This window comes from Eschrichtius robustus, chromosome 2 (genome assembly GCF_028021215.1).
Source record: "Eschrichtius robustus isolate mEscRob2 chromosome 2, mEscRob2.pri, whole genome shotgun sequence".
NCBI classification, from domain to species: Eukaryota; Metazoa; Chordata; class Mammalia; order Artiodactyla; family Eschrichtiidae; genus Eschrichtius; species Eschrichtius robustus.
The window spans coordinates 33,981,736-34,009,173 of record NC_090825.1 but is presented as its reverse complement, the minus strand read 5'-3'; the positions used below and the strand labels follow the sequence as shown (position 1 = coordinate 34,009,173).

Sequence of the window (27,438 nt, the reverse complement as noted above, 5' to 3'; positions counted from 1 at the left end):
AGATGATGTGACAGATTTTCTGGTGTGGTCCATTGAACGACTCCAAAGGTAATTGGCAGAAGAGGAAGTTGAAAATGATTTAAATGGTGGCAATGTTCCCTTCAAGTCCAATTCTCATTCAGGTTTGTAAATTTTGATATTTAAGTATCATTAGATTATAATCAAATTTTGAATATACCGCTTAATCTATGTATTCTCTTGTTAATTAATGGCTCTCCAAAGCTCAACACTTTGAACAGTCTAGATGAGATTTCTACACACTTTTTCAGGAAAGGTCCAGATGGTAAATATTTTAGGCTTTGCTGGCCATACGGTCTATGCAGCAGCTATTCAACTCTGGCATCTTAGCATCAAAGCTGCCATAGACAGTAGCTAAACAATTGAGCATGGCTGTGTTCCAATAGAATTTTATTTACAAGAGCAAGTGGCAGGTCAGTTTTCGTCCATGGGCCATAGTTCACTGATTTCTTATATAAATAGTCAATTTAAAGTTAAAATTAGAGTTCAGATGACTAAAATCCCATCATTTCTGTGTACTCTGAGATACACTGTATAGTATTTAGAACTAAATAGCAGATTTCAAATTCCTATAAAAAATTGACCCCAGACTTGGGTCTAATGTTTCTCTCTTCTTACTCCTTGCTTCCTGCCTTCAGCTTTGCCAATCTTTTCTGAATGTCAGGCAGGAGTGCTGGTGCCAGGGTTTTCCCTCTGTGCCTCATCCCCCAAACCTGAGATGTGAGGGTGGGACCTAGGTAGAGAGATAGACATTATGCCTACAAAAATAAGGTCATGTCACATATTGACAAAAGAGGGAATATAAGAAAAATCTTGATGGCAATGGCTCAGGGGTATGCAGACCTTAGCATTATAACCAGAATATTAAGATAAAAATTTAGAACTGAAGCACAGTTATTTGAACCTTGAAGGGTAGTTTTTAGAACAGATTACGAGGAAGAACTCTTTTATTCAACAGATGATAAATCTATGAGATTTATTACAAAAGAGCTTTGTTTAGGCCAAAAATATCCACAAGTTTGAGAAGGCTTTAGATACATCCATGAGCTAACAATTCATAATGAGGGATTTCAGGAAAGTTACTGGTATAGGCACAACTGATCTCTAGTTCATCAGCAATATGTCAATAACTAGTGATATAAACTGAACTGTTGAAATACATCTGTAATGGTTGGTAAACAGCTGCTACCCTGAGGTCTCTTAGTGACCTCTGCCCTACTGTCCAGATCCCTTCACCAAGAATCCCTAGATCTTCCCAGGATCCAACCACTAATTAGCTAATCCCTGGCACAAATATGGTTGGAATCCATTCTGATTGAGTGGTGCCATGGCTTATTGGTTGTTAAATATTCCACTGAAGATGATATACCACTGTGCTCTCCTAGAAACATCCACTAATGCCACTTTGAAAGGGAATAAAATGTTGAATGGACCATTATTTGTCTGACTCAGGATACTCAGAATGATGTTTGGCTCAATTAACAACAACATCAAAAAATGTCTATCTTTCTTTCCTCTCTCATGATTGCATCTTCAGAGTCCCCCAAGACTAAATATATTACTTTAATGTATACATGGATCTTTGAGAAGTACCCATGAGGATAATTCCCATGCACTATGCCAACTCCTCTCTCAAAGTTGTAACTTTAAGCATACAGATGAGCATTTGCAGCTAGTTATAAAAATAACATACCATTGTAGTAACACAAATCAGTTCAAGTAAATAGGAAAATCATGTACAATTCAAATGACTACATAGTTCCAGGTGTAAATATATATATGCATGTGCTGGCTAAAGCATGCTGACTTCTACAAATCCTGTACTATCCAAACTTCCCTTCATTTTTCCCATTCTTTCTTTGGTATAGGATATATTTATGGCTTACAATCTCTCTCCCCTTGTGCTTCCTATTCCATTGTGTTTCCAAGGCCTGGAATCATTCTCAGCTGTGTCCCATCACAGACCTATATCACTCCTGTCACCCATTCCTAAACATCACTGAAGAGAATTCCTCTTGATTTCATCCCCACCCTTGCTAATAAATCCTCTCTAATATCCCCGGAAGTACCAAATGAATAGAATTCCTAACATATCCGGTACCCTGATCACAAACCTAGGCTAATGAGAACCGTACCTTACATGTGTATCCCTACCTCCACCTGATAAAATGGGATATTTTTTAATGTAACTGTATCAAAAATTTGCTTTTGTTCAAATTTGTGAGTGCTAGGTTCAAAACTTTTAAAAACTGTAATATTTGTCCTTTCTTTTTCTTTAGGAAAAGCCTCTCTATTGCATACTTAATTACCCATTCTGCTCTGCCCTAAGAAAAGCAAACAGAAAAACTAGAGATGTGCTGTTTTAAAAACAGAGCGTCTTTCAGGTTATATCTTGGGAATGACAGGAATTCAATTCCCTCTGTATTTTCAGTCTTGTATGTTTATGATGCTCAGAACTATAATAATGGTCTCGATACAAGATTTTGAATAATCAAAGGAGGACTTAATTACTTTCATTACATTCTACCTTCTTACTGAATGTTATTAACCAAAAAACTAAGTACTTTCTGGGGAACTCCCTATTAGTACAAAAATTTAATTCAACAGAATACCCAATTTCCCCAAGCATTTCAGTTAGTCCAAATAGTCATGCATAGCTGTAGTGAGAGGTTGATCACAATTTAAAATAGGTAAGCAGATAATCCTGAGTAAAACATTTAATCATTGTCAGTGAGACCTGTACGTAATGGGACAGATGCCAGCATCCTTGACTATAGGCAAGAGGCTGAGGGGCAGGAGAAGGGGTATCTGTCATTGTACATAAAACATTTCAATTTCAGTAATATATAGGCACATACTGATTCCTAGGATCCTTATGAAATTCATCAAGTTTAAAAAGGAAGGGAATTGTCTGGGTACATGGAGTTGGTACTATTTTCTAAATTCACTCAAACTGCTACCTAATACTGTAGTACCTAGGCATTTAATTTGTCCAAAAAAATAATTAGATATACTAAATTATATGCAGTGAAACAATTAACAGTAATCATAAACAGTGAATATCTAGATTAAAATATGTAGTAATTATGTGTATAGTAAAATACACAGATAGTAAGTGTGCAATTTGATTTTGACAAATATATACACCCATGTAAACAACCCCCAATCAAGGTACAGAAAATCTCCATAAACCCAAAAAGTTCCTTCTTTCCTCTTTCCAGTTAATCCCTCTCCTTGTAGTTGAACATTAGATAAAGGATTCAAATGGCATGACTCTTCTGTGTCGGGCTTATTTCACCCAACATAAAATTTCAGACATTCATCCATGTTGTTATGTGTACCAGTAGATGTGTGTGTGTGAAATTATAGTTTTTTTGAAAAAAACACTGACTTTGAGTCTGTTATCCTGAATCAAAAAAAAAAAAAAAATTCTGAGCCTATTGTTAATTTTCTCCTACAGAACATGATATCTGCCGCAAGCTCACTGTAATGGTAATGGGATTCCAGAATTATTTCTCTTATTTAAGACAATGAGCTCAATAGTGACTAAATAATTATATCCTGACTCTTGTAATCCTAAAAAATAAGGGAAAACATCAGTTTGTCATTCCATTTCCATATTTCCTAAATTTTTATCAAAAATAATGAAAACTTGCCCTCAACCTTCCCTTGAAATTTAAAGTATTCATGTTTCAAATCAGCAAATACTTTCTTAAATGACCATTTGTTGTCAATGTTGTTTCTTGACTAGGTCGCTGCATTGCCAGCAAGTTGGAATGCAATGGAGAAAATGATTGTGGAGACAATTCAGATGAAAGGAATTGTGGGAGAAAAAAATCAGTATGCTCACGGCAGTATAATCCCATCCCTAGTGTACAGCTGATGGGCGCTGGGTATGTACCATCTTTTTATCATTTGGGAAGTAGGACCATCTCAGAACTGATGAGTTGGAAGCAACAATGAAGCAATGAGATCCACCATTGTCTACATTCCTCATTAACGTCTTACTCCTCTCACCAGCCCTGTCCCTGACACTAGGCTACCATGCTCAAGCAGCACGTGGCCATAATCCTCATTCCTAAGGAATAAAAGAATTTAGCATTTTCATATTTAGTTCGTAGTAGACAGTGCTGTGAGTACTTCATAAACATAGTTTGTTTTAATTCTTATATAGTCTTCTGACAGCTCTGGAGGGGATCAGGGCAAACTGGTGGGAGGCCAGCCAAGCTGAGAGGTACCAGGGTGGATTCCCGGGACTACATCTTGAAAGGGTGAGGACCCACTCAGAAATGTGCAGTCTCCACATCTGTATGTTGGAAGACTACAAACTGATTTGAGGTTAGGTCCTAAAATTTCCTAATTAGAGTTGATTTCAATGAGAGTGCTTCAACAGCATCTTCTTATCAATGTGCAGAAATCGTTTCCTTCTTCTCCATTCCCTGGAAGAAAACCTCAGCCAAAAACTCCTACTGACAATGGGAAAAAGAGTATCAAAAAGTATGCTTGTGAGTGTATTGAAAGTGAAAACACTAAAGAAGCAAAACCATTCTTCAAGCATGAGAGGCAAGCCCTGAGCCTATAGTGGAGACAGAGCCAGAAGGAAAGGAGTCAGGCAAACACAGAAAAAACAGGGTGATAAAAAAACAATGATGTGAAAAGGTAGGGGAGTAAGAGGAGATGTGAACATGGCGAGGGTGTCCAAAACTTCCTCTTACATGGACTATGTGAGGTATGGATAGGTCAGTACAGTTTAAAGGCAGAAGGTCAGACCTGCATTACCATCTGGTTCTACTTGCCCAACTTACAAACCAGGAAAATGAGCCTCAGTGAGATTAAATAACCTGTCCAAGTTTAACAGCTAGTAAATGGAGGAACAGGATTCAAATCCAGACTCCAAGACCTGGGTTATTTCTACCATTTCATTCTGATTTGGGACAATATCCACCTTAGAGATGGGAACATAATGGAAGAAACCTTGGTGGGCCATGCAACCCTCCTCCTGATCTTTAAATAGTGCTCAGAAATTCTAATGTTCCTATTTTAGGTCATGAGGACATTGGAGGTTTGTCAAGGGATTCTAAATTCATTAGACTGAGACAGTGTCTGAGAAAACTTGAGGAAATACAAGAAAAATTGAAAACAAGAGCTAAGCCTTAGTTGGAAGCATAAGAAAAACCAGTAATCTCTTCTACTCTCCTTTTCTCATGGTAAAGAATTCTTCTTTCAATTTTTGCCCGGAAAGCAAATAGTTTTCTATAAACTTTTATTGCTTTGTAGTGGGTTTTTTTTGTCTTTACTTGCAGGGCCAGACTTGCATAAAATGAAACCTTGAGGCACCAAAGACAAAGAACAGAAATTGCAAATACAGCCTCATTTGATTAGAATAAAAACTAGAAGCTATTGAACCAAACTCAAGGACAGCAGTACAATGGAACAGCCATTAGTCTGGAAATAAGGGGAGCCGTGTTCTAGACCTACTTCTGCATTAATTCATTAGATCGTGACCAAGTAATTGGACATCTCTGGGCTGTAGTTTCCTCATCTGTACGTTGGATGACTACAAACTGATTTCAGGTTCTGTCTTAAGAACTCCTAATTAGAGTTGATTTCATCAAGAATGTTTCAACAGCATCTTATCAGGGTACAGAAATGGTTTCTTTTTTTCCTTTCTTTGGGAGAAAAACGCAGCCAAAAACTCCCACTGATAATCACATTTTCTAATGTTCTGATTGATTAGGGGTGACATTACAAACTTGCCTCTTGTTCAGTTGGTCTAGACTCTAGAGTTACAGCTGGGGAGGACCACATGCTCTGTGTACTTTGGCAGAAGGACCGAGTGGGCCCCTGCCAACCAGAGCTGTTGTCCCAAGAATTCTCAGAAATGAGCAAAACCTACTGGCTCAGGGACAGCCAGTCCTCTCCTCGCCTCCCCAGGGATTGAGAGTTTTGAGAGCTGCTTACTGGAATCTCTCTAACCTCCTGGCCTTAGAATCTCTGCCTCCCTCCAACACATTTCTACCCAAAAAAAGAAGTTTCCGGGGTGGCTGTCCCTCTTTTTAAATGGCATCTCTCCAAGAAAGAATTTAATAAGACATACCAACATTGCTACTTTGTCAACATCAGTCACAAGGTCTGAAATCTGAAGCAAGAATCAGGCGACAATAGTATGCTGTTTGTTTTTTCTCAGGCTCAGCCAAAGTACAAACGCGTACACATACACACACACACACACACGTATAATACATGAACACACATACATATTTATGTATCTGTATATATGAAAATTTTAATTAAATTCAAAAAGTTACAAAATATAACATTAAAGCCAAATTAGATAAAACATTTTAGAAACCTAAAATATTAAAAGCCACGATGTATTTGAAACACCAAAATATTTAAAGTCAACTTAAATGCCACAGAGGGGAGGAGAAAGAATAGAGCTCAAAATTGCTGCATAGTTGGCTTCACTCCTAAAAGTTTCCTCACACGTGCCCTGACAGAGTCACCTCCACAAAAATCCTATCTTCAGGCTCTCTGCCAGCAGCTGCTACCTTCATAGATTCCTCATGACCTGGGAACCATTTTTCTCAAGCCCTTTCTTGTTTGTGACAAATTCATAGTACATGGTATAAGGCAGTTAAAGGTAAACAATTCTTTTTTCCTCATTGATCCGTCTTAACTCAGAAAATGAAAGAGTCTTAAATACGTGTGTTTGTCATGCTAAGTTAAGTACTTTGGAAAGTTCTTTCCAGACCAGCTCCTCTTACTTCCTCTCTCAAATACCCATTGATACAAATTCAAATATGGGTGAGAATTTGACTAAGAGTTACAAGTCACAGAACCCACAGGAATCTCTCTTTTTTTTTTTAAAACAGCTTTATTGAGATCTGATTCACATATGGGTCCTCCAGCTGTGTACCTCATTTATTCTCACACTACTGCCACACTCACAACACTTCTGATGCCAGATGTGGGGTAGGTTTCCCCCCACCAAGCAATTCTCTGTGTCACCAGCCGGGAGCCCTACAGTTTAACTGAATTTTGACCCAATCTACTTAGAGATAGTGTCAGATCCCATAGGTTAAGGGCTCAGTCCTGCAAAACTGCCCCTGCCCCCCTACAATGTCAGATGCCAATTGCAATTTCAGGTTCTCACCTGTGCCTCTGACACATCGAAGATTTCCAAGAACTCATCCTTGGGTTTGATTAATTTGCAAGAGCTGCTCACAGAAATCAGTAAAATAACTTACTTATATTTACCAGTTTACTATAAAAGGATATGATAAAGGATACAGATGAACATCCTTTTGGGAGAGATGGGTAGGGCAAGGATGTGGGAAGGGGAATGAGCTTCCATGCCCTGGTTAGGTACCACTCCCCCACACCTCCATATGCTCACCAACCCAGAAGCTCTCTGAACCCCATACTTTGGGGATTTTTATGGCGGCTTCGTTACATACGTGTGATAGATCATTACTCCTATTTCTAGCCTCTTTCCCCTCTCTGGAGAATGGAGGGTAGGGCAAAAAATTCCAAGCCTTGAATCATGGCATGATCTTTCTGGTGGCCAGCCCCCATCCAGGAGCCCACCAAGAGTCACCTCACTGGAACAAAAGACACTGCTGTCACACAAGAAATTCCAAGGGATTTAGGAGCTCTGTGTCAAAACCTGGGGTCAAAGAACAAATATAGAACAAAAGATGCTGTCAGTGTTCTCATCATTCAGGAAATTACAAGGGTTTTGAGAGCTCTGGTCCAGGAAATGGGGGGCAGAGACCAGTATATATATTTTCTATTATCTCATCTTATGTAATCCAGCATTATCAAAAATTTTTTTTTCACAGCTACAGTTTAAAAATATTTATTGTGTTTTACATTAGGGGAAGAATTTCTAAATATAAAGCAATGGAAGAAATTAAAAGACAAAAATGTATTTGAATGTCCTTCCAACAATATTTACAAGTTTTTACAATGTATACATCATCATGATAAAATTAATGAAGAAGATGAAAAATAAAAGAGTTTTTAAGAAAGGGGGAAAGAAGTAACATACAACTTTTTATGTTTATATAACAGCATTATCAAATTTTTGACACAAAACTTTTTTTTCACAGAATACATAATAATATCTATAAGAACTTGGAAAACAATTCGCATTCTGGAAAAGTTTTCATCTACCACAAAACAATTTCTTAAATACTTGATTTGTACTAAGCTAATTAATCTCTCCATGCTTCAATTTCCTCATTTGTAAAATGGGTATAATAATTATATCTATATCACATGGTTATCATAAATATTAAGTAAATATAATATTAATATTAAATAGAGATCAAACAGTACTAGACTTATAGTAAATATTATGTAAGCATTTGGTAAACAAATTTTAAATATCATTATAGTTATTAATAAAAACAATAATATGATTACAATTCTATTAAAATATTGCTATTACTATTTCACTATTAGCTCTCTATAAGAATTCTTTTACTGTATCATACTGAAGGAAGTGAACCCAGATTGGCATTAATTATGTAATAATTTATTTCATAATCTACTTCCAAAGTTTGTACTTGTTCTGTAACTCATGAAATAATTATAAACTCAAATTTTATGTCATGATGTCAGCCTAGAACAATTAAATAAGTGTAATAGGGAGAACCTAACAGAGCCAGAGGGGCTGAGTTTGGCTTCCAGCCCTTTTTGGGTACCTCACCATAAACTACAAAAAATGGGCTTTCCTTCAAGCCATTTGTCATGAGTCAAAAATGTCTAAGAGAAGAATTTCTTTCATATACAGTAAATTTTAAACATTGCTCTACATCTATTGAACTCTTAAAAATTACTTTGTTTTTAGGTTTCACTTTCTGGCAGGAGAGTCCAGAGGAGAAGTCCTCGATAACTCTTTCACTGGAGGAATATGTAAAACTGTCAAAAGCAGTAGAGCAAGTAACCCATACCGTTTCCCGGCCAATCTGGAAAATGTCAACTTCGAGGTACGACAGCTTATCATGGGGCACCCCAAACGCCAATGGTGATTATAAGCTAAATTTCCAATGAAAAATGGGTCATGAAGGAAGGGACAGAATAAAAAGGTAATGAACATTTTTCATCACCTTTTATGTGTTGGTGTTTAATCCTTCCACAACCCAGTGAGGTCAGCGTTATTATCATCAATTTACAGATGGAAAATAGGGAAACTAATTTGTCCAAAGTTAAACAGCTAGCAAGTAGTGGATTAGAGATTTAAGCACAACTTTTCCAAATTCCAGAGTCCATGCTTTCTCCCGTGAACAAATAGCTGTAACATGTCCCCACTCAGATAAATGACTTGGTTTATTCAGAATTTTCTTCTACCATAGTTAGTTCTCTCAGATAACCACAAAATTTAGACATAACAGAGTGCCTGGCTTCTAAAAAAAAAAAAATTAAGATGAATTTAAGTATAACGTGGGTAGTTCTGCTTACTTTCCACCCCATTTTATTAGTTGGTTTGGTTTTCTGTTTGTTTTCCTGAGAGGTAACAAGCAGCATACTATATATTCTCAGAATCTAGCCCAGTGCCTTACACATGACAAGTACTCCATACTTGCTGAACTAAACAATTTGTTTCTTTTAATTTATGATAAAAGAAACAGGAAAGACATGACTTTAATGGCTACATCCATGCATACAAATTTGACATACTAGAGAGAATTTCAGAAAATCTAATGATTTCTGAGACCACTTTACAGATGCTATGTGTTCAGCAAAATTCATTCAATCCCTTCAAAAAAAAAACTTTTATATTCATATAAATACAGGCATTTTCCAATTTGACAAACTCAATTTAAAAACCATCTAATATATGTTAATGGGTGTGGGGAAATGTCCTTGGGGTCCAACTGCCAAATTCAAACACCTTTGGGGAGACTTACCCTGAGAAGTCCCGTCCCTGCCTGGAGGTAGATGCGACAAGAGCAACATGTGACTCTGACCAGGTAAAGAGAATACTCACTATCTCCCCACAGATCCAGAAGATGTTAACCCCAGAGGGTCCACCACTACCAAGGGAGGTAGAAAAGGTCTTGCTGGTATGCTGAATAGGAACTCAGAAGAGACCTTTTTCCAAAGAAAAAATGACATCAAAAAGTCTGTCAATGATGGAAGGTGTATTCTATTCTTAAGATGTATTGAGTAGGCTTTGTAGACAGAGCTAAAACCCAAACATTTACATATAATATCATTATGTTGGAGGATGCTTTCTAACTCCTAAACAACCAATCCATAAGCTTACTTTCAAAACACAATAATTTCCAAAGAAACATACTGCCTATATTCTCTGCAAGCATCCCTTTTATACAGTTTTACAAGTAACAAATGTTAAGCTCAGCACAAGAGAGCAAATACGGGCTTAGGTAACACTTTACACTTATATGATACCTAGGGTTTTCAAAGTACTCGCATATGTTGTTTTACTCAAGTGCCATAACAACCTTCCCAGAAAGAGAAATTTATTTTATGTTCATCTTACTTACAGGAGATTTAGGATCATTGAAGTTAGAAACTTTCTCAGAGTAATGCAGCAAGTAAATGGCACAGTGGAATTAGAACTGCTGGCTCCTGGCTCCAAGTCCAGGGCTGCCTGTGCCAGATGAGACGTTGATAGTAATATCAAGAGAGATATTAACGACTCTGCAATGAGTGCCAGGTCCGAGTACCTTTCCTAAACTATCATTTAAAAGGTATCACCTGTGAAGTTCACCAATGGTGTGCCAGAGCCAGCTCTTCCAGCTTAAAAAAGCCAACTGTTAAATTTTCAGGATTTTTGCAAGCTGATTATTAAACACAGCCATTATTAAATATTAAATATATAACCTGACAATTAAATAAAGATATTAAAAACACAGGTGATAATTACTCAAAATGTATCACTTCTCAATTACTTTGCCACATTTGACCATTCTCTATGCCCTTGAGTTTGCTTACATCTATTGTATCTTAAAAATACTATATAATAATTTGCAGGACACAACACTTAACCATCAAAGCCAACTGTCAGTCTTTGCTAAACGTTATAAACCATTAATTGTCCCACCAAAAAATATTAATAATTTGCTACTGTGCATCTCTTCCCAAGTTTGAATTCAGGGGCATCATATAGGTAGCTTGAAATCAGCTATAGTAGGAATATTTATGCCACAAGAAAAGGCAAACGCTGTAGTAAATCACAGATTTTTTTTCCCTCTCAGAGAATTGGTTGTTAAACATTTACCAGCAGAATGTTGGATCCACCCATATAATTTAGTAACCCAAGCGTGCATGGCAAGTTACATCAGGAAATACAGCCTGAAAAATCCTCATTCAGAAGAAAGTAGACTCATTTCGTTATCCATGTAGTTCTGAAACTTGCCCAACCTTAAGAAGCTGCCTGAGCTGACCTCTAACTATACGTCATTGAACTTTAGATAATATTCAATTGCTGAGGAAGGTCTTGGTGATATTTCTTCAAACAAAGATTTGGAAAAGACCAGACCCAAGGTCACAGCTATTGGTTTACTTTCCACTGATCTCTTTATTACTTTGTTCATACCGTTAACAGGCAGCTGTGCAAATCTAAGCTATTCCTTACTGAAAACAGTAGAGGAAGAGAAATTCAGCAGGCATCTGACTTCCTTTCTTCTACAGTATCGGAGCTTATTGAGACAGATGAAATCATGGGCTGGCTGGCACACAAAGATTAGAGGGGGCTCCTGAAAGGAAGGCAATTGGGCAGCAAGTCAGAAGGGAAGACCATAGGAAGAATTCTGCCCCTCAGGGATCTTCCAAACACTAAATACAGAGCTAAATACCATAAGATACAGAGCTAAATACCATAAGATCCCTGCACCAGTCCCCAGAGTTGTATCAGTGTCTCAGGAATCCTCCTCTCGTTTCTTTGGAGCTGCTGCTCGTTACCAGGTGTACGCTAAAGCACTTGCTGTCACCAGCAAACTACAGAGTGCAGTTACCACTAGACTTTTGATTCTTACCAATATACTGACCTACCTAGACAAGGTCTCTTGCTATATCCCAAAGCCTCAAGCCTTCTTAGATCTGCAATGCCCCCAAAGCCTCCCTAAATCCCTTGTGAAATTCACAACTTCAGGTTCTGTCTCTAACCCTCACACCACAGAAACTAGGTGTCCCTCTGTCCCCTCCATTCCCCAAGTCTCTCTTAACTCTCTTCTGCCCCTCCCTACAAACCCAGCTCCTTTCTTCAAACACAAAAGTGAAAGTGTCAACACATATCGAGCCCCAGGAGGTCATCAGCCCACAAGATCCACAGGTAGTCAGGATGGGCTAGGAATAAGATGTAAAATGAGGATTAAACCTTTTCCCCAGCGTTTGCTTAACATCTCTTCCGGGGAAAAGCTAGGAAGATGGAGCTAATCAGAGCCCACCAGCTGTTCCTTACACCTCACGAAAAGAACTCATCTTCCTCCTTTCAAATGTTGTCTTGGCTTTCCATATTCCCATTCATGGAACAGCATTCCCATTCATTCATTCATTCTCTCTCTCTCTCTCTCTCTCTTTCTCTCTTTCTCTCTCTCCCACACACACACATACACATTTACTTGGTCAAAAACTTCTGTTGACTTACCTCCTAAATATATTTCAAATCCACCACTTTCTCTCTACCCAACCACCATTCCCCTATGCCTGGCCATTCTCCTGAATCACTTGGCTGATTGCAACAGTTTTTTAAACTGCTCTCCTTGCCTTTACTTATTTATCTATAGTTAACATGATCTTTGCAAAACAAATGTGATGACAACATTCTCAATTTTTCAATCACTCAAATAATATTTTTAAAGAACTTATCAGATGCAAAATCTTGCATTTAGAAGTCAACTCAGATGCTTTAGCAGGGCATACAAGCCCAGGCCCCAGTTTCCCAGTTCAATCTAATTTTTCAGCACTGCTCATCTATAAAACTGCCTTCCCACCAAGCCAATATAGGTGGTCAGATTTTCTCTGAGCTTCTGCCCAGGATACCCAATGCCCCTACCTTACGTGCAAATATTGTTTTCTTTAGGCTGACACATCTTTTCTTTTGTGAGAGTTAATTTATAAAATAAAATATTTGTAGTCTGAGTTTTTTTAGGCAAATGGTAAAGAAATGTCAACAACTACATTTAAATATGGTTGTACTGCTTTGTTGTTAACAGATGAGCTTCATTTGTGGACATTTTAAATGTTAACTAGCAGGCACTGCAATGTCTCAAAGGAACATTGAACTTTTGACTGTATTTTACTGTTGAGCAAGATTCTTTTACAGCTGGGTTATTTCTTCTCTTGACTAATTGTGCGAGCTATTTAATTGTGACAGGTGGTTTGCCTCACAGTGCATTTTAATATTGAATATTTTAAAACAAGAGATTTTTTCCATTGCAAACCAGACAAGCATTTTTTTTTATTGGAATATAGTTGATTTATAATGTTGTGTTAGTTTCAGATGTACAGACAAGCATTTTTAACATAAAGAAGTACTCTTCAATCAATTTACTTTGCGACTTTAAAAAATTTGTCCATTGTTCTCTTCTTACCAGCAAAACCATAACAAGGATTTACCTTGGACTTGGCAAATACCTGCTCCACTCATAATTCAAGTCCCACTGGCTGTTTTTTTCTTCTTCCCAGACCCAGTCAGATGAAAACTGATAACCACCCACCCGGCAAAACCAATGGATTATTTGATTATTTGTCCTCTGTCTTGCAGACTTGGCCAGTGGAGTGCTAATGCCCAACCTATGAATAAGACTAAAGGGTTGGTGATGGAGCCAGAGCAGGGTAGGACAGGATCTGCCCTCCCCTTTTCTAGGCCTCACTTTTCTAAAAGATACCTTCCATTAGCTTGCAAATGGCATCAAGTTCACAGGCAGACTAAAAATAACTCTCTATTCTTATCACCTCACTAAATCTCAGTTATGGAGTCATTTCCTTGATAGAGGTTTCCCTGGTATTGCCTCTCTGAGTTTTATAGTTATTTGTGACACTCCGCTTGGCAACACAACACTACCCACATTGAATTAAGTATCTGTGATTATCTTTCTTCCTCAATAAACTTTGACTCCCTGAAGACAGGGAATAACACTATACCTCGTTCTCTAGCAAGATGGGTCCTCAACAAACCATTTACTGAATGCATAAATGAATGAATGATCATTGCATTAAGTGTTCACGAGTAACTCCAATATTTCCTAAATTACGTCTTACTTCTTATGGATTTTTCTCCAGGTACAAACTGAAGAAGATGATTTGGAAACAGGTTTCTACGAGGATTTAATTTCTCTTGAAGTTAATAAAGATCAACAAGGTTTAGCTTTCGGCCAAGAGAAGAGCTCTTTTCATGTACCAATTTTTTATTCCTCAAAGAGAAGGCAAAGCAGCACCCATAATTCTGCCTTCAAACAAGCCATTCAAGCCTCCTACAAAAAGGTAAAGAAATGGTTCCTGTTCTTTTTATTCTTTCCTGAAAATTAACACCAATTCCAGCGATCATGCAAGGAGAGAGAGCGAGTTTTTAATATCAAATGAATAGGATTTCTAACACAGATTTAAACAGACTTACTTTTTTGTGGTTATATCACACTTCAAAAGTTATAGAGATAATATGTATAATAATGCTTCTTTTTTGCGTGCATTTGGCTATGTTTATGGTTGTGTTCTCTTTAACTTTTTTCTCATTATTTTAGGTGTATTTCTTATAAATCACATGCCACAAAATGTTCCTTTTTAAATGTGATCTGACAGTCTAGGGTCTTTGCTAGAGAAATTCAGCCAACTTATATTTAGTATCTCCCCTGAAATATTTGATCGTATTTCTTCCATCTTTAATTTTTCATACTCAACTTTGTTGCTGGTTTCCTATTTCTTTACTTTTGTTTTTTCCAGTCATATTTCTGTTTACTCCTTTTTGCCCTTTTGGTTATTTTGGAAGTTCTACTAAACTTTTAAATTCTGCTGGTAGTTACCTTTCTCTAGTTAACAAGCATAATTAAACATATGTTTTTCTTTTATCACTTGAAGTAATATCTGTAGCCTCCCAAAGGATGTTTTATTTACCTATTCCCCACATCCCATTCCAAAGATCTCCTTGAAAACATATTTGCTTGTCTTTCCCAACACTATCATCACAGGGCTCCAAAACCTCAGTTTTATTGAGGTAGTTCAAAATCTTTGTATTTCAAGTTATTCCTAGGATTCCTAGGGATTGTTTTGTATTCATTTATATATTATATATGTTCATTTGTAATTTATTCAGGTTCTTGTCTTCCCAATTAACAATTCCTCACATAACACTTATAAATTCCAAGTTCATAATCTGTATTTTATATTTGCATTATATTTTATATATGTATTTCTATATATGTGTGTATATGTATGTGTGTGTATATATATATATATATATATATATATATATATATATATATATGTATATATCCATCCCATATACTCATTACTGTTTCCTCTTCTTTCATCTTCCCTTTCTTGAGATCCTGTTCTCATTCAATAACCATATTTTTAGTATTTCCTTCAGGGAGGATACATGCAAAGTATATACCCTAAATCCTTATGTATCTACAAATGCCTACCTTTTCACTGAGCAATAAAGATAAAGAACATCATGGCGGGATAAAGGAATCTTGGAACATTGTCTTCTTTTCTTCAGAGTTGGTGGATGTTATTCCACTATCTTCTAATTTCTATTGTTACATAGGAAAAATTACATGTAAGTTGATCTTTCTTTTGTTTTCTCTCTGGAAATTTACAATTTTTTTATACTCTAAGTATTGGACTTTTTCCACTAATCTTGCCAGAAACTAATGGAACTCTTTCAGTGTATAAAAATGCATCTTCATCCATTAATTTTTCCTCATCTGTTCCTGTTTCTTTTATTATTTGCTTGTAAAATCTCCTAGATATGTATTCCAACTCTTAAATGATTTAGGGGATAGACATTTTCTATTAGACATTTTTAGACACTTACAAGTGTCTTTTAAAATGGTATCTGTTCCTCATTACAACCACCACTCTAAGTAGGATTTGTTCTTTTGAAAGAGACGAATGGGGAGACTGAGCCATGAATCACAGAACCTGAGGGGAGAGGTGAAAAGAATAGACAGAGGTACCAACACCAGAACCAATGGCACCAACACTGGAGGGAACCATTTTATGGCTCCTCCTGTATTTACCATAGTGCCCCTCATATTTTTTTATTTATTAATCCATTCATACATTTATGTAAATATAAGAACTTATAGCACTATACAGATAATCTTTCCAAGCATTTCATTTATCTTCAAAAGAACCCTAAAAGGTAATAGTGGATTTTTTTTTTTGCTTTATTTTTATTTTTTAAATTGAAGTATAGTTGATTTACAATATTGTGTTAGTTTCAGGTGTACGGCAAAGTGATTCAGTTATACATATATATATATATGTATATACACATGCATATATTCTTTTTCGGATTCTTTTCCATTATAGGTTACTACAACATATTGAATATAGTTCCTTGTGCTGTATGGTAGGACCTTGTTGGTTATCTATTTTATTTATAGTAGTGTGTATCTCTTAATCACAAACTCCTAATTTATACCCCCCCCCACCTTTCCCCTTTGGCAACCATAAGTTTGTTTTCGAAGTCTGTGAATCTGTTTCTCTTTTGTAAATAAGTTCATTTGTACTGTTGTTTTTTTTTAGATTCTGCATATAAGCAACATCATATGACATTTGGCTTTTTCTGACTTACTTCTGTCTGACATACTTCACTTAGTATGATAATTTCTAGGTCCATCCATGTTGCTGGATAATAATTTTTTAATGTACTGTTGAGTCCAGTTGTGTCACTGGTGAAGTCAACTTGATACCAGTGTTCTTTGAATGGGAGACTGATCACTGTTTTGCTGAAATCCAAATGTACCACATCCATAGCAGAGGTTCAACCTCCAAGTGGAGGAATGCAGGACTTAGTTCCTGGCCTCTTCTCTCTAGCTGTCTCAGGCCCTTGGAGATGCCATCCAGACTCATGGCTTCAAATACTATCTACATGTTGATGAAGCCAAAATTTATGTTTCCAGCACTGTCAGTTGAACTCTATTCCAAGTGCTTGTTCAACATTTCAACTTGGATTTTAATAAGCAACTCAAAGACAGCATGTCCAAAACTGGGCTGTTGATACTTCTCCCTGCTGTAACTTGTCCCTTTCCCAGTCTTCTCCATCTTGGGAAAGGCAATTCTAACTGTGCAAGTGGCTGTGAGTAAAGACCTTGAGGACATGATTGATTCCTTTCTTTTCTTCACATCCCTATATACAATCGATCAGCAAATCCTACTGGCTCTGCCTTAAAAATACATCCAAATTCTGACCATGTTCCATCACCTCCACAGCTACCATCCATGACTCAAGGCACTATGGCCTGGATAATGCCAATAGATAGCCAAGGGGTCTTCTTCCTTCATCTTTAACTGTCTTTCAGTCTATTTTCAACAGAGCAGCCAGAGTGATACCAACTGGATACTGGCTATAAATCATACCATTCTGCTGCTCAAACCCTCAAAGATTAAAAGCTTAAGTCTGTCCATTGACCTACAAGACCCCTCATTATTTTTCTGCCTTCATCCCCCATTATTCTCCCCTGTCCTCATTCAATTCAGCTTATAATGCCTCCTCACTGTTCCTCAAACACAGGCTGGTCACACCCTTACCCCAGGACCTTTGCACAAGCTGTTCCATCTACAAGCTTTCCCCCGAGATTTATGCTTGCCTTCCTTTCATTTTTTTTTTTTTAACTGGAGTATAGTTGGTTTACGCTGCTGTGTCAGTTTCTGCTGTATAGCAAAGTGAATCAGCCATACGTATACATATATCCCCTCTTTTTTGGATTTCCTTCCCATTAAGGTCACACAGAGCACCAAATAGAGTTTCCTGTGCTATACAGTAGGTTCCCATTAGTTATCTATTTTATGCGTAGTAGTGTATATATGTCAATTCCAATCTCCCAATTCATCTCACCCCCTGTTTCCCCCTTGGTATCCATACCTTTGCTCTCCACGTCTCTGTCTCTATTACTGCTTTGCAAATAAGATCATCAATACCATTTTTCTAGATTCCACAAATATGCATTAATATGCCATATTTGTTTTCTCTTTCTGACTTACTTCACTCTATATGACAGTCTCTGGGTCCATCCACATGTCTACAAATGACCCAATTTCATTCCCTTTTATGACTGAGTAATATTCCATTGTATATACATACCACATCTTCTTTATCCATTGCTCTGTTGATGGACATTTAGGTTGCTTCCATGACCTGGCTATTGTAAATAGTGCTGCAATGAACACTGTGGTGCATGTGTCTTTTTGAATTATGGTTTTCTCTGGGTATATGCCCAGTAGTGGGATTGCTGGGTCATATGGTAGTTCTATTTTTAGTTGTTTAAGGAACGATACTGTTCTCCGCAGTGGCTCTATCAATTTACATTCCCACCAACAGTGTAAGAGGGCTCCCTTTTCTCCACACCCTCTCCAACATTTACTGTTTGTAGGTATTTTTGATGATGGCCATTCTGACTGGCGTGAGATGATACCTCATAGTAGTTTTGATTTTCATTTCTCTAATGATTAGTGATGTTGAGCAACTTATCATGTATCTCTTGGCCATCTGTATGTCTTCTTTGGAGAAATGTCTATTTAGGTCTTCTGCCGATTTTGTGATTGGATTGTTTGTTTTTTTGATATTGAGCTGCATGAGCTTTTTCTATACATTGGAGATTAATCCCTTGTCAATTGCTTCATTTGCAAATATTGTCTCCCATTCTGAGGGGTGTCTTTTCATCTTGCTTATGGTTTCCTTTGCTGTGCAAAAGATTTTAACTTTCATTAGGTCTCATTAGTTTATGTTTGTTTTTTATTTTCATTACTCTAGGAGGTGCGTCACAAAAGATCTTGCTGTGATTTATGTCAAAAAGTGCTCTGCCTATTTTTCCTCTAAGAGTTTTACAGTGTCTGGCCTTACATCTAGGTCTTTAATCCATTTTGAGTTTATTTTTGTGTATGGTGTTGCATTCTTTTATATGTAGCTGTCCAGTTTTCCCAGCACCTCTTATTGAAGAGACTGTCTTTTCTCCACTGTATATTCTTGCCTCCTTTGTCATAGATTGGGTGACCATAGGTGGTGGGTTCCACTGATCTATATTTCTGATTTTGTGCCAGTACCATACTGTCTTGATTACAGTAGCTTTTTAGTATAGTCTGAAGTCAGGGAGTCTGATTCCTCCAGCTCCGTTTTTCTTTCTCAAGATTGCTTTGGCTATTCAGGGTTTTTTGTGTTTCCAAACAAATAATAAAATTTTATGTTCTACTTCTGTGAAAAATGCCATTGGTAATTTGATAGGGATTGCACTGAACCTGTAGATTGCTTTGGGTAGTATAGTCATTTTCACAGCATTGATTCTTCCAATCCAAGAACATGGTATATCTCTCCATCTGTTTGTGTCATCTTTAATTTCTTTCATCAGTGCCTTATAGTTTTCTGCATACAGGTCTTTTGCCTCCTTAGGTAGGTTTATTCCTAGGTATTTTATTCTTTTTGTTGCAGTGGTAAATGGGAGTGTTTCCTTAATTTCTCTTTCTGATCTTTTGTTGTTAGTGCATAGGAATGCAAGGGATTACTGTGTATTAATTTTGTATCCTGCAACTTTACTAAATTCATTGATTAGCTCTAGTAGTTTTCTGGTGGCATCTTTAGCATTCTCTATGTATACTATCATGTCATCTGCAAACAGTGACTGTTTTACTTCTTCTTTTCCAATTTGTATTCCTTTTATTTCTTTTTCTTCTCTGATTGCCGTGGCTAGGACTTCCAGATCTATGTTGAATAATAGTGGCAAGAGTGGACACCCTTGTTTGTTCCTGATCTTAGTGGAAATGGGTTCAGTTTTTCACCATTGAGAATGATGTTTGCTGTGGGTTTGTTGTATATGGCCTTTATTATGTTGAGGTGGTTTCCCTCTATGCTCACTTTCTGGAGAGTTTTTATCATAAATGGGTGTTGAATTTTGTCAAAAGCTTTTTCTGCATCTACTGAGATGATCATATGGTTTTTATTCTTCAATTTGTTAATATGGTGTATCACATTGATTTGATTTGCGTATATTGAAGAATCCTTGCATCCCTGGGATAAACCCCACTTGATCATGATGCATGATCCTTTTAATGTGTTGTTGGATTCTGTTTGCTAGCATTTTGTCGAGGATTTTTGCATCTATGTTCATCAGTGATATTGGCCTGTAATTTTCTTTTTTGTGACATCTTTGTCTGGTTTTGGTATCAGGGTGATGGCAGCCTTATAGAATGAGCTTGGGAGTGTTCCTCCCTCTGTGACTTTTTGGAAGAGTTTGAGAAGGATGCGTGTAAGCTCTTCTCTAAAAGTTTAATAGAATTTGCCTGTGAAGCCATCTGGTCCTGGACCTTTATTTGTTGGAAGATTTAATCACAGTTTCAATTTCATTACCTGTGATTGGTCTATTCATCTTTTCTATTTCTTCCTAGTTCAGTCTTGGAAGGCTGTACTTTTCTAAGAATTTGTCCATTTCTTCCATGTTGTCCATTTTATTGGCATATAGTTGCTTGTAGTAGTCTTATGATGCTTTGTATTTCTGCGGTGTCAGTTGTAACTTCTCTTTTTTCATTTCTAATTTTATTGATTTGAGTCCTCTCCCTTTTTTTCTTGATGAGTCTGGCTAAAGACAATTTTGTTTGTCTTCTCAAAGAAGCAGCTTTTAGTTTTATTGATCTTTGCTATTGTTTTCTTTGTTTCCATTTCATTTATTTCTGCTCTGATCTTTATGATTTCTTTCCTTATACTAACTTTAGGGGTTTTTGTTGTTGTTGTTGTTCTTCTTCTTCTTTCCTTAGTTGCTTTAGGTGTAAGGTTAGGTTGTTTATTTGAGATATTTCTTGTTTCTTGAGGTAGGATTGTATTGCTATAAACTTCCCTCTTAGAACTGCTTTTCCTGCATCCCATAGGTTTTGGATCATTGTGTTTTTGTTGTCATTTGTCTCTAGGTATTCTTTGATTTGCTCTTTGATTTCTTCAGTGATCTCTTTGCTATTTAGTAACGTATTGTTTAGCTTCCATGTGTTTCTGTTTTTTACAGTTTTTTCTGTAATTTATTTTAATTTCGTAGTGTTGTGGTTGGAAAAATGCTTGTTATGATTTCAATTTTCTTAAATTTATTGAGGCTTGATTTGTGACCCAAGATATGATATATCCTGGAGAATGTTCCATGTTCACTTGAGAAGAAAGTTTATACTTTTGTTTTTGGATGGAATGTCCTGTAAATATAAATTAAGTCCATCTGCGCTAATGTGTCATTTAAAGCTTGTGTTTCCATATTAATTTTCTGTCTGGATGATCTGTTCATTGTTGAAAGTGGGGTATTAAAGTCCCCTACTATGATTGTGTTACTGTCAGTTTCCCCTTTTATGGCTGTTAGCATTTGCTTTATGTATTGAGGTGCTCCTAAGTTAGGTGCATAAATATTTACAATTGTTATACCTTCTTCTTGTATTGATCCCTTGATCATTATGTAGTGTCCTTCCTTGTCTCTTTTAACATTCTTTATTTTAATGTCCATTTTATCTAATATGAGTATGGTTACTCCAGCTTTCTTTTGATTTCCATTTGCATGGAATATCTTTTTCCATCCCCTCACTTTCAGTCTGTATGTGTCCCTAGGTCTGAAGTGGGTCTCTTGTAGAGAGCATATATATGGGTCTTGTTTTTGTATCCATTCAGCCAGTCTGTGTCTTTTTGTTGGAGCACTTAATCCATTCACATTCAAGGTAATTAGCGATATGTATGTTCCTATTACCATTTTCTTAATTGTTTTGGGTTTGTTTTTGTGGGTCTTTTTCTTCTCTTGTGTTTTCCACCTAGAGAAGTTCCTTTAACATTTATTGTAAAGCTGGTTTGGTGGTGCTGAATTCTCATAGCTTTTGCTTGTCTGTAAAGCTTTTGATTTCTGTCAAATCTGAATGAGATCTTTGCTAGGTAGAATAATCTTGATTGTAAGTTTTTCCTTTTCATCACTTTAAATATATCCTGCCATTCACATCTGGCCTGCAGAGTTTCTGCTGAAAAATCTGCTGATAATCTTCTGGAGATTCTCTTGTATGTTATTTGTTGCTTTTCCATTGCTGCTCTTAATATTTTTTTCTTTGTATTTAATTTTTGTTAATTTGATTAATATGTATCTAGGCGTTTTTCTTCTTGGGTTTATCCTGTATGGGACTTTCTGCACTTCCTGGACTTGGGTGACTATGTCCTCTCCCATGTTAAGGAAGTTTTCAACTATAATCTCTTCAAATATTTTCTCAGACCCTTATCTTTCTCTTCTTCTGGAACCCCTATAATTCGAATGTTGGTGCATTTAATGTTGTCCCAGAGATCTCTGAGACTCTCCTCATTTCTTTTCATTCTCTTTTCTTTATTCTGCTCTGCAGCAGTGAATTTCACCATTCTGTCTTCCAGCTCACTTGCCCATCTTCTGCCTCAGTTATTCTTCTACTGATTACTGTAATGTATTTTTCATTTCTGTTATTGTGTTCTTCATCACTGATTGTTCTTTAGTTCTTCTAGGTCCTTGTTAAACATTTCTTGTATCTTCTCAATCCATGCCTCCATTCTATTTCTGAGATCTTGGATCATATTTACTATCATTACTCTGAATTCTTTTTTAGGTAGATTGCCTATTTCCTCTTCATTTATTTGGTCTTGTGAGTTTTTACCTTGCTCCTTTGTCTGCAACATATTTCTCTGTCATTTCATTTTGTCTAATGTACTGTGTTTGTGGTCTCCTTTCGGTAGGCTACAGTGTTGTAGTTCCTCTTGCTTCTGTTGTCTGCTCCCTGGTGGGTGAAGTTGGTCCAGGTGCTTGTGTAGGTTTCCTGGTGGGAGGGACTGGTGCCTGTGCTCTGGTGAATGGACCTTAGTCTTTTCCTTCTGATGGACTGGACCACATCAGTTGGTGTGTTTTGGGGTTTCTGTGAGCTTAGTACAACTTTTGGCAGCCTGTCCACTGATGGATGAGGTTGTGTTCCTGTCCTGCTTGTTGTTTGGTGTGAGGTGTCCAGCACTGGAGCCTGCATGCAGTTGGGCGGAGCTGGGTCTTGGTGTCAAGATGGATATCTCCAGGAGAGCACACACCAATTAATATTTCCTGGGCCTGGGAGTTCTCTGGTGGTCCAGCATCCTGGACTTGGCACTCCCACCCTGGATGCCTAGGCCCGACCCCTGGCGGGGAACCAAGAGCCCACAAGCTGCACAGTGTGGCCAGAGAAAAAAAGAAAAGAAAACAAACAGATAAACAGAACCCAATACAAAAGACAAAAACAAAAACAAACAGCAAAACAACACAAAAAAAGGAAAAAAGAAAACAGACAGACAAAACCCAAGACAAATGATAAAAACAAAACCAAATAAAAACAAAGAAATGACCAAAAAAACAAAGAAAACAAAAACCAGGAGAACAAACAAAACAGCTCAAAAATGAAAACAATCAAAGACTAATTTAACAAAAGCAAAAAATAAAAAACTAAACAAAAAAAGAAAGCAAACTAAATAAAAGGCAAAGAAACCATAAAACAAACACACAAAATGACGAAAAACAAAAAAAAGAACAAAAACAAGGAAAAAAAACCACAAAACAACAAAAAAGTAAAGTAAAAATAGAAAAATTTTAAAAATATTAAAAAATAAAATATAAGACATAAAAACAACAAAAACTGAACAAAATGAAACAAACAAAAAAGAATAATAGTGATAAGAATATTTTCCTGGGGCCTCCGCTGTCAGTGTCCTTGCTCCCACAGTGAGCCACAGCCAAAATCCACCTCCCCAGGAGGCCCTCCAATACCTCTAGGTAGGTCTCGACCCTCTGTGGGCTCTGTAGGGACAGCTCAGACTCTGACCTGGCCCAGCTTCCGTGTGTACTTGCCCTCAAAGTCCACCGCTGTTAAAGCCAGACAGGTCTCTGTTGTGGGAACACTCATTGTCTATTCAGGTATTCCACAGATGCGGGATTTACCAAGCTGATCATGGGAATTTAATCCACGGCTTGTACAGCTGCATGGAGTGATTTCCTCCTCCTTAGTCACACCACCACTGAGGCTCAGCTTTGGTTTTGGACCCACCTCTGCATGTGTGCCCCCCTCCGACATCTGTTCCCTGCCAAGGCAAGAGAGGGCAAAAACCACACTTGATTGGAGCACACTTACTCACTCAGGCCAGGGAGGGGTATGGCAGCCACAACTGAGGTGTGTGTGAAGTGTCCGTGGCAGCAGAGACCAACAGGCAGTTGCAACAGACTGGGATGCACTCACTCTGGTGGGAGTCCCTCCCAGTGCCACAGAGGCAGGGGCTGGCATGTGGAGGCAGTGGCGGCCCTGCCCCTTGAGCACCACTCAACAGTGGCACCTCAGTTCCTAGGCAGACCACACTTCCTCTAGGGGCATTCCTGGCCTCAGAGCCCCTCACTCCCGTCCCCTGTTGTATCTGTGCAGCCAACAGTGGTCCTTTCCCCAGATATGCTCTCTTAACCCCACACTTTAGCACTCATCCCCGGCCAACACTGGCAGATTCCCATCTCAGGCAGGGGCACCCAGGGCTGATTCCCGAGGAGGCTTTGGCATGGGCAGGGCTCAGGAACCTGGAGCCTATGCAGGCAGAGGAGGCCTTGGATTGAGGGGCAGGTGAGCCTGCTCAGATGGGTGCTCCTCCCAGTGCCCGCGGAGGCCAAAACTGTTGGGTGGGGAAGGAGGTTGCAATGGCGGCCCCAGCCCTTGTGTGCCACTCAACAATGACTTCTTGCTTGCATGGTGTCCCAGACTTCTGCAAATTTTCCCAGTTGTGGAGCTCCTTACTCCTGTCCCTTCAGACTGTCTTTTCACAGCCAACAGCTGTCCCCTCCCTGGGTCCATGCTCCAAACCCCACTTTCCAGCACCCAGCCCCCCTCTGCACCAGGAGACACACGACTCGGTCTGGGAGGTGCAGCGCTGTGTTGTAGACCATGTGCACAGTTCTTACTTTGTCCTGCCTTCCACAGACGGTCTGCTGCATTCCCCTTCGATCCTCTGAAGGTCCCTTTCTGTCCCAGCTGATTTCCCCACCATGAGGGGGTTTTACTGAGTGCAGGAACCTCTCCTCACCTTTGGCTTCCCACCAGGGGTACTGGTCCCTTTTTTGATTCCTCTTTTCTTTTTTTCTTTCTTTTGTCGTACGCAGTCGTGAGGGGATTTTTCTTGTCCTTTTAGGTGTCCAAAGTCTTCCGCTAATGTTCAGCAGGTGGTCTGTGAGAATTCTTCCATTTGTAGATGTATTCTTTTTTTTTTTTATTGGGATGTAGTTGCTTTACAATGTTGTGTTAGTTTCTGCTGTACAATGAAGTGAATCAAATATATGTATACATATATCCCCTCCCTCTTGATGTACTTCTGAGGAGAGACGAATTCAGCATCCTCTTATTCTGCCATCTTGACTCCTCCCCCTCAGTAGTAGATGTTTTTAACACCATTTTGCAGATGAGTAAATTGAAGTCCATATATTTATTTTTAATTCAACAGAATTATCAAATAGCTACCATGTGTCAGGCACTACACTAAAGTCCAAGAAGTCAAGTCACTCCCATGATCTTACTATGAGTAAATGCCAGAGTTGGGAATTAAAATCAATTGTCTAATTTTTTCTAATTGCCCACTATTCACATCTACCACATTATATTTCAAGCTACTTGCTTATTCATTCATTCCTTTATACATCATTTCACCAAACTCTGGAAAGAGTATAGCTCTGGTGATATGAGCATGTTGAAAAAGAATAAAATAAATTCCTTTTATAACACAGATCGTTAGTTTACTTTTGAATGGACTCTGGGTCATACTGTTCCCCTCACACTTACCAAATTATATTCTTAAGACAAGTTAGTGTCAGAATTACCAGGAGGTAAAAAGACACCTCCCCAGACCCTTCTTTTAATTTATTGATTCAACATGTCTGGGATTGGGCATGTGAGTCTGGCTTTTTTCAATAAGTCCCCCAGCTTGCTCTGAAGCAAATCTATTATTTATATATATATATACCAGTCTCAAAATTAAGGTTTGTGTCACAGAATTGGTTTATAAATGTTTCAAACATGCTAGAGAACACTTGTAAAACCCTTATCTGTAGGTAAACAGCTGTTATTTTATCTCTAATAGTCTGCCCCAAAGTGGAAACATTTCAGGCTATTCACAGTATCAGGTTCAAACATATGAAACTGCTGATATTCAACCATTTTTGACTTACAAGATTGTCAACTTTGTGTGGTTCAACCCAACATCTTTGATTAGATCTGAGCAGAATAAGGATATCTCAGGTTAAATAGAAAATGCTACTGCAACCTCTCTTAATCTTCAAATAGAGAAAATAATGTCCCACAAACTTGAAAATCAATCCAAGCCCTTAAGTGGAGTTTAATGCTTTATTTATCTTGTCACTAAAAGATCTGACTAAACATTTGTTGGGCAGATAGTCTGTTTCAAGTCAAAATACCAGTTATCTCAGCAAGATTCAGTGCTTTTTTGAATTTCTTTACAAAATTGAACCAACAAAAAGATGGTTAAAATAAAGCAAGCTCTCACAGAATGTTGAAATAGACCACACATGGTTAATAACATACTGTCACATAATTTTTTAGTCCAGAATAGCCAGTTCTAGCCATCATGCACTGACAAGTGGGGCACCATGGAGGTGCTTGTGCTATGTCGAGTTACCAAAATTTCACTTGTATTTTCCACAATTTCATTTTTTAAAGCAGCCTGGAAATTTTTAACAACCCATTTCAATGCGCATATCCAAACAGGCACATTTCAGATATTCAGGAAGTAAGTGTGCTTCTTTCTAAAAGCACAATGTCCCTCTACCTTTCCAAAGCCGCACCTCCATGACAAAATTCAAGTATTAAACTTAGAATTAATGGACTCTTAAAATGTAAGCTCCATAAAGACCTGAATTTTTTCTTCCTTGTTCACATCTATGTCCACTGCATATGAGATAGCTGAGAGATAAATGTATTGAAGGTAAGGAGATAAGAAAGAGTAAGGCAAGGGAGAGAAGGAGGGAGGAAGAGAGAGGAAAAGAGAGGGAGAGGTGGATGAATATTGACTCTTCCTCAAGCCTTGTGGGGTTTTTCTTCTTTTGTGTTAACAGTCATTTTGTGCCACAATTATAGCACACAGAAAGATAGCTGTTTAATAATTTACAGCTATAATAATTTAATTAATAAATTTAACAATTTAACTAATAAAGACCTGTGGCTAAAATATGCCCCTCTCTCTTTTTATTACTTAAA

At 37.7% G+C, this 27,438-nt stretch overlaps 1 protein-coding gene across 1 annotated transcript in view; it reads left to right on the top strand.

Annotated features, from left to right (window-relative positions):
* The window catches only part of C6 (complement C6), a 92,472-nt gene that overhangs the window by 9,455 nt on the left and 55,579 nt on the right, over window positions 1–27,438 (top strand). The window contains exons 5-7 of the mRNA XM_068535284.1: window positions 3,770–3,911; window positions 8,876–9,014; window positions 14,278–14,478. Coding sequence (XP_068391385.1) covers window positions 3,770–3,911; window positions 8,876–9,014; window positions 14,278–14,478 — 482 coding nt within the window. The remainder of the gene's footprint in view (window positions 1–3,769; window positions 3,912–8,875; window positions 9,015–14,277; window positions 14,479–27,438) is intronic.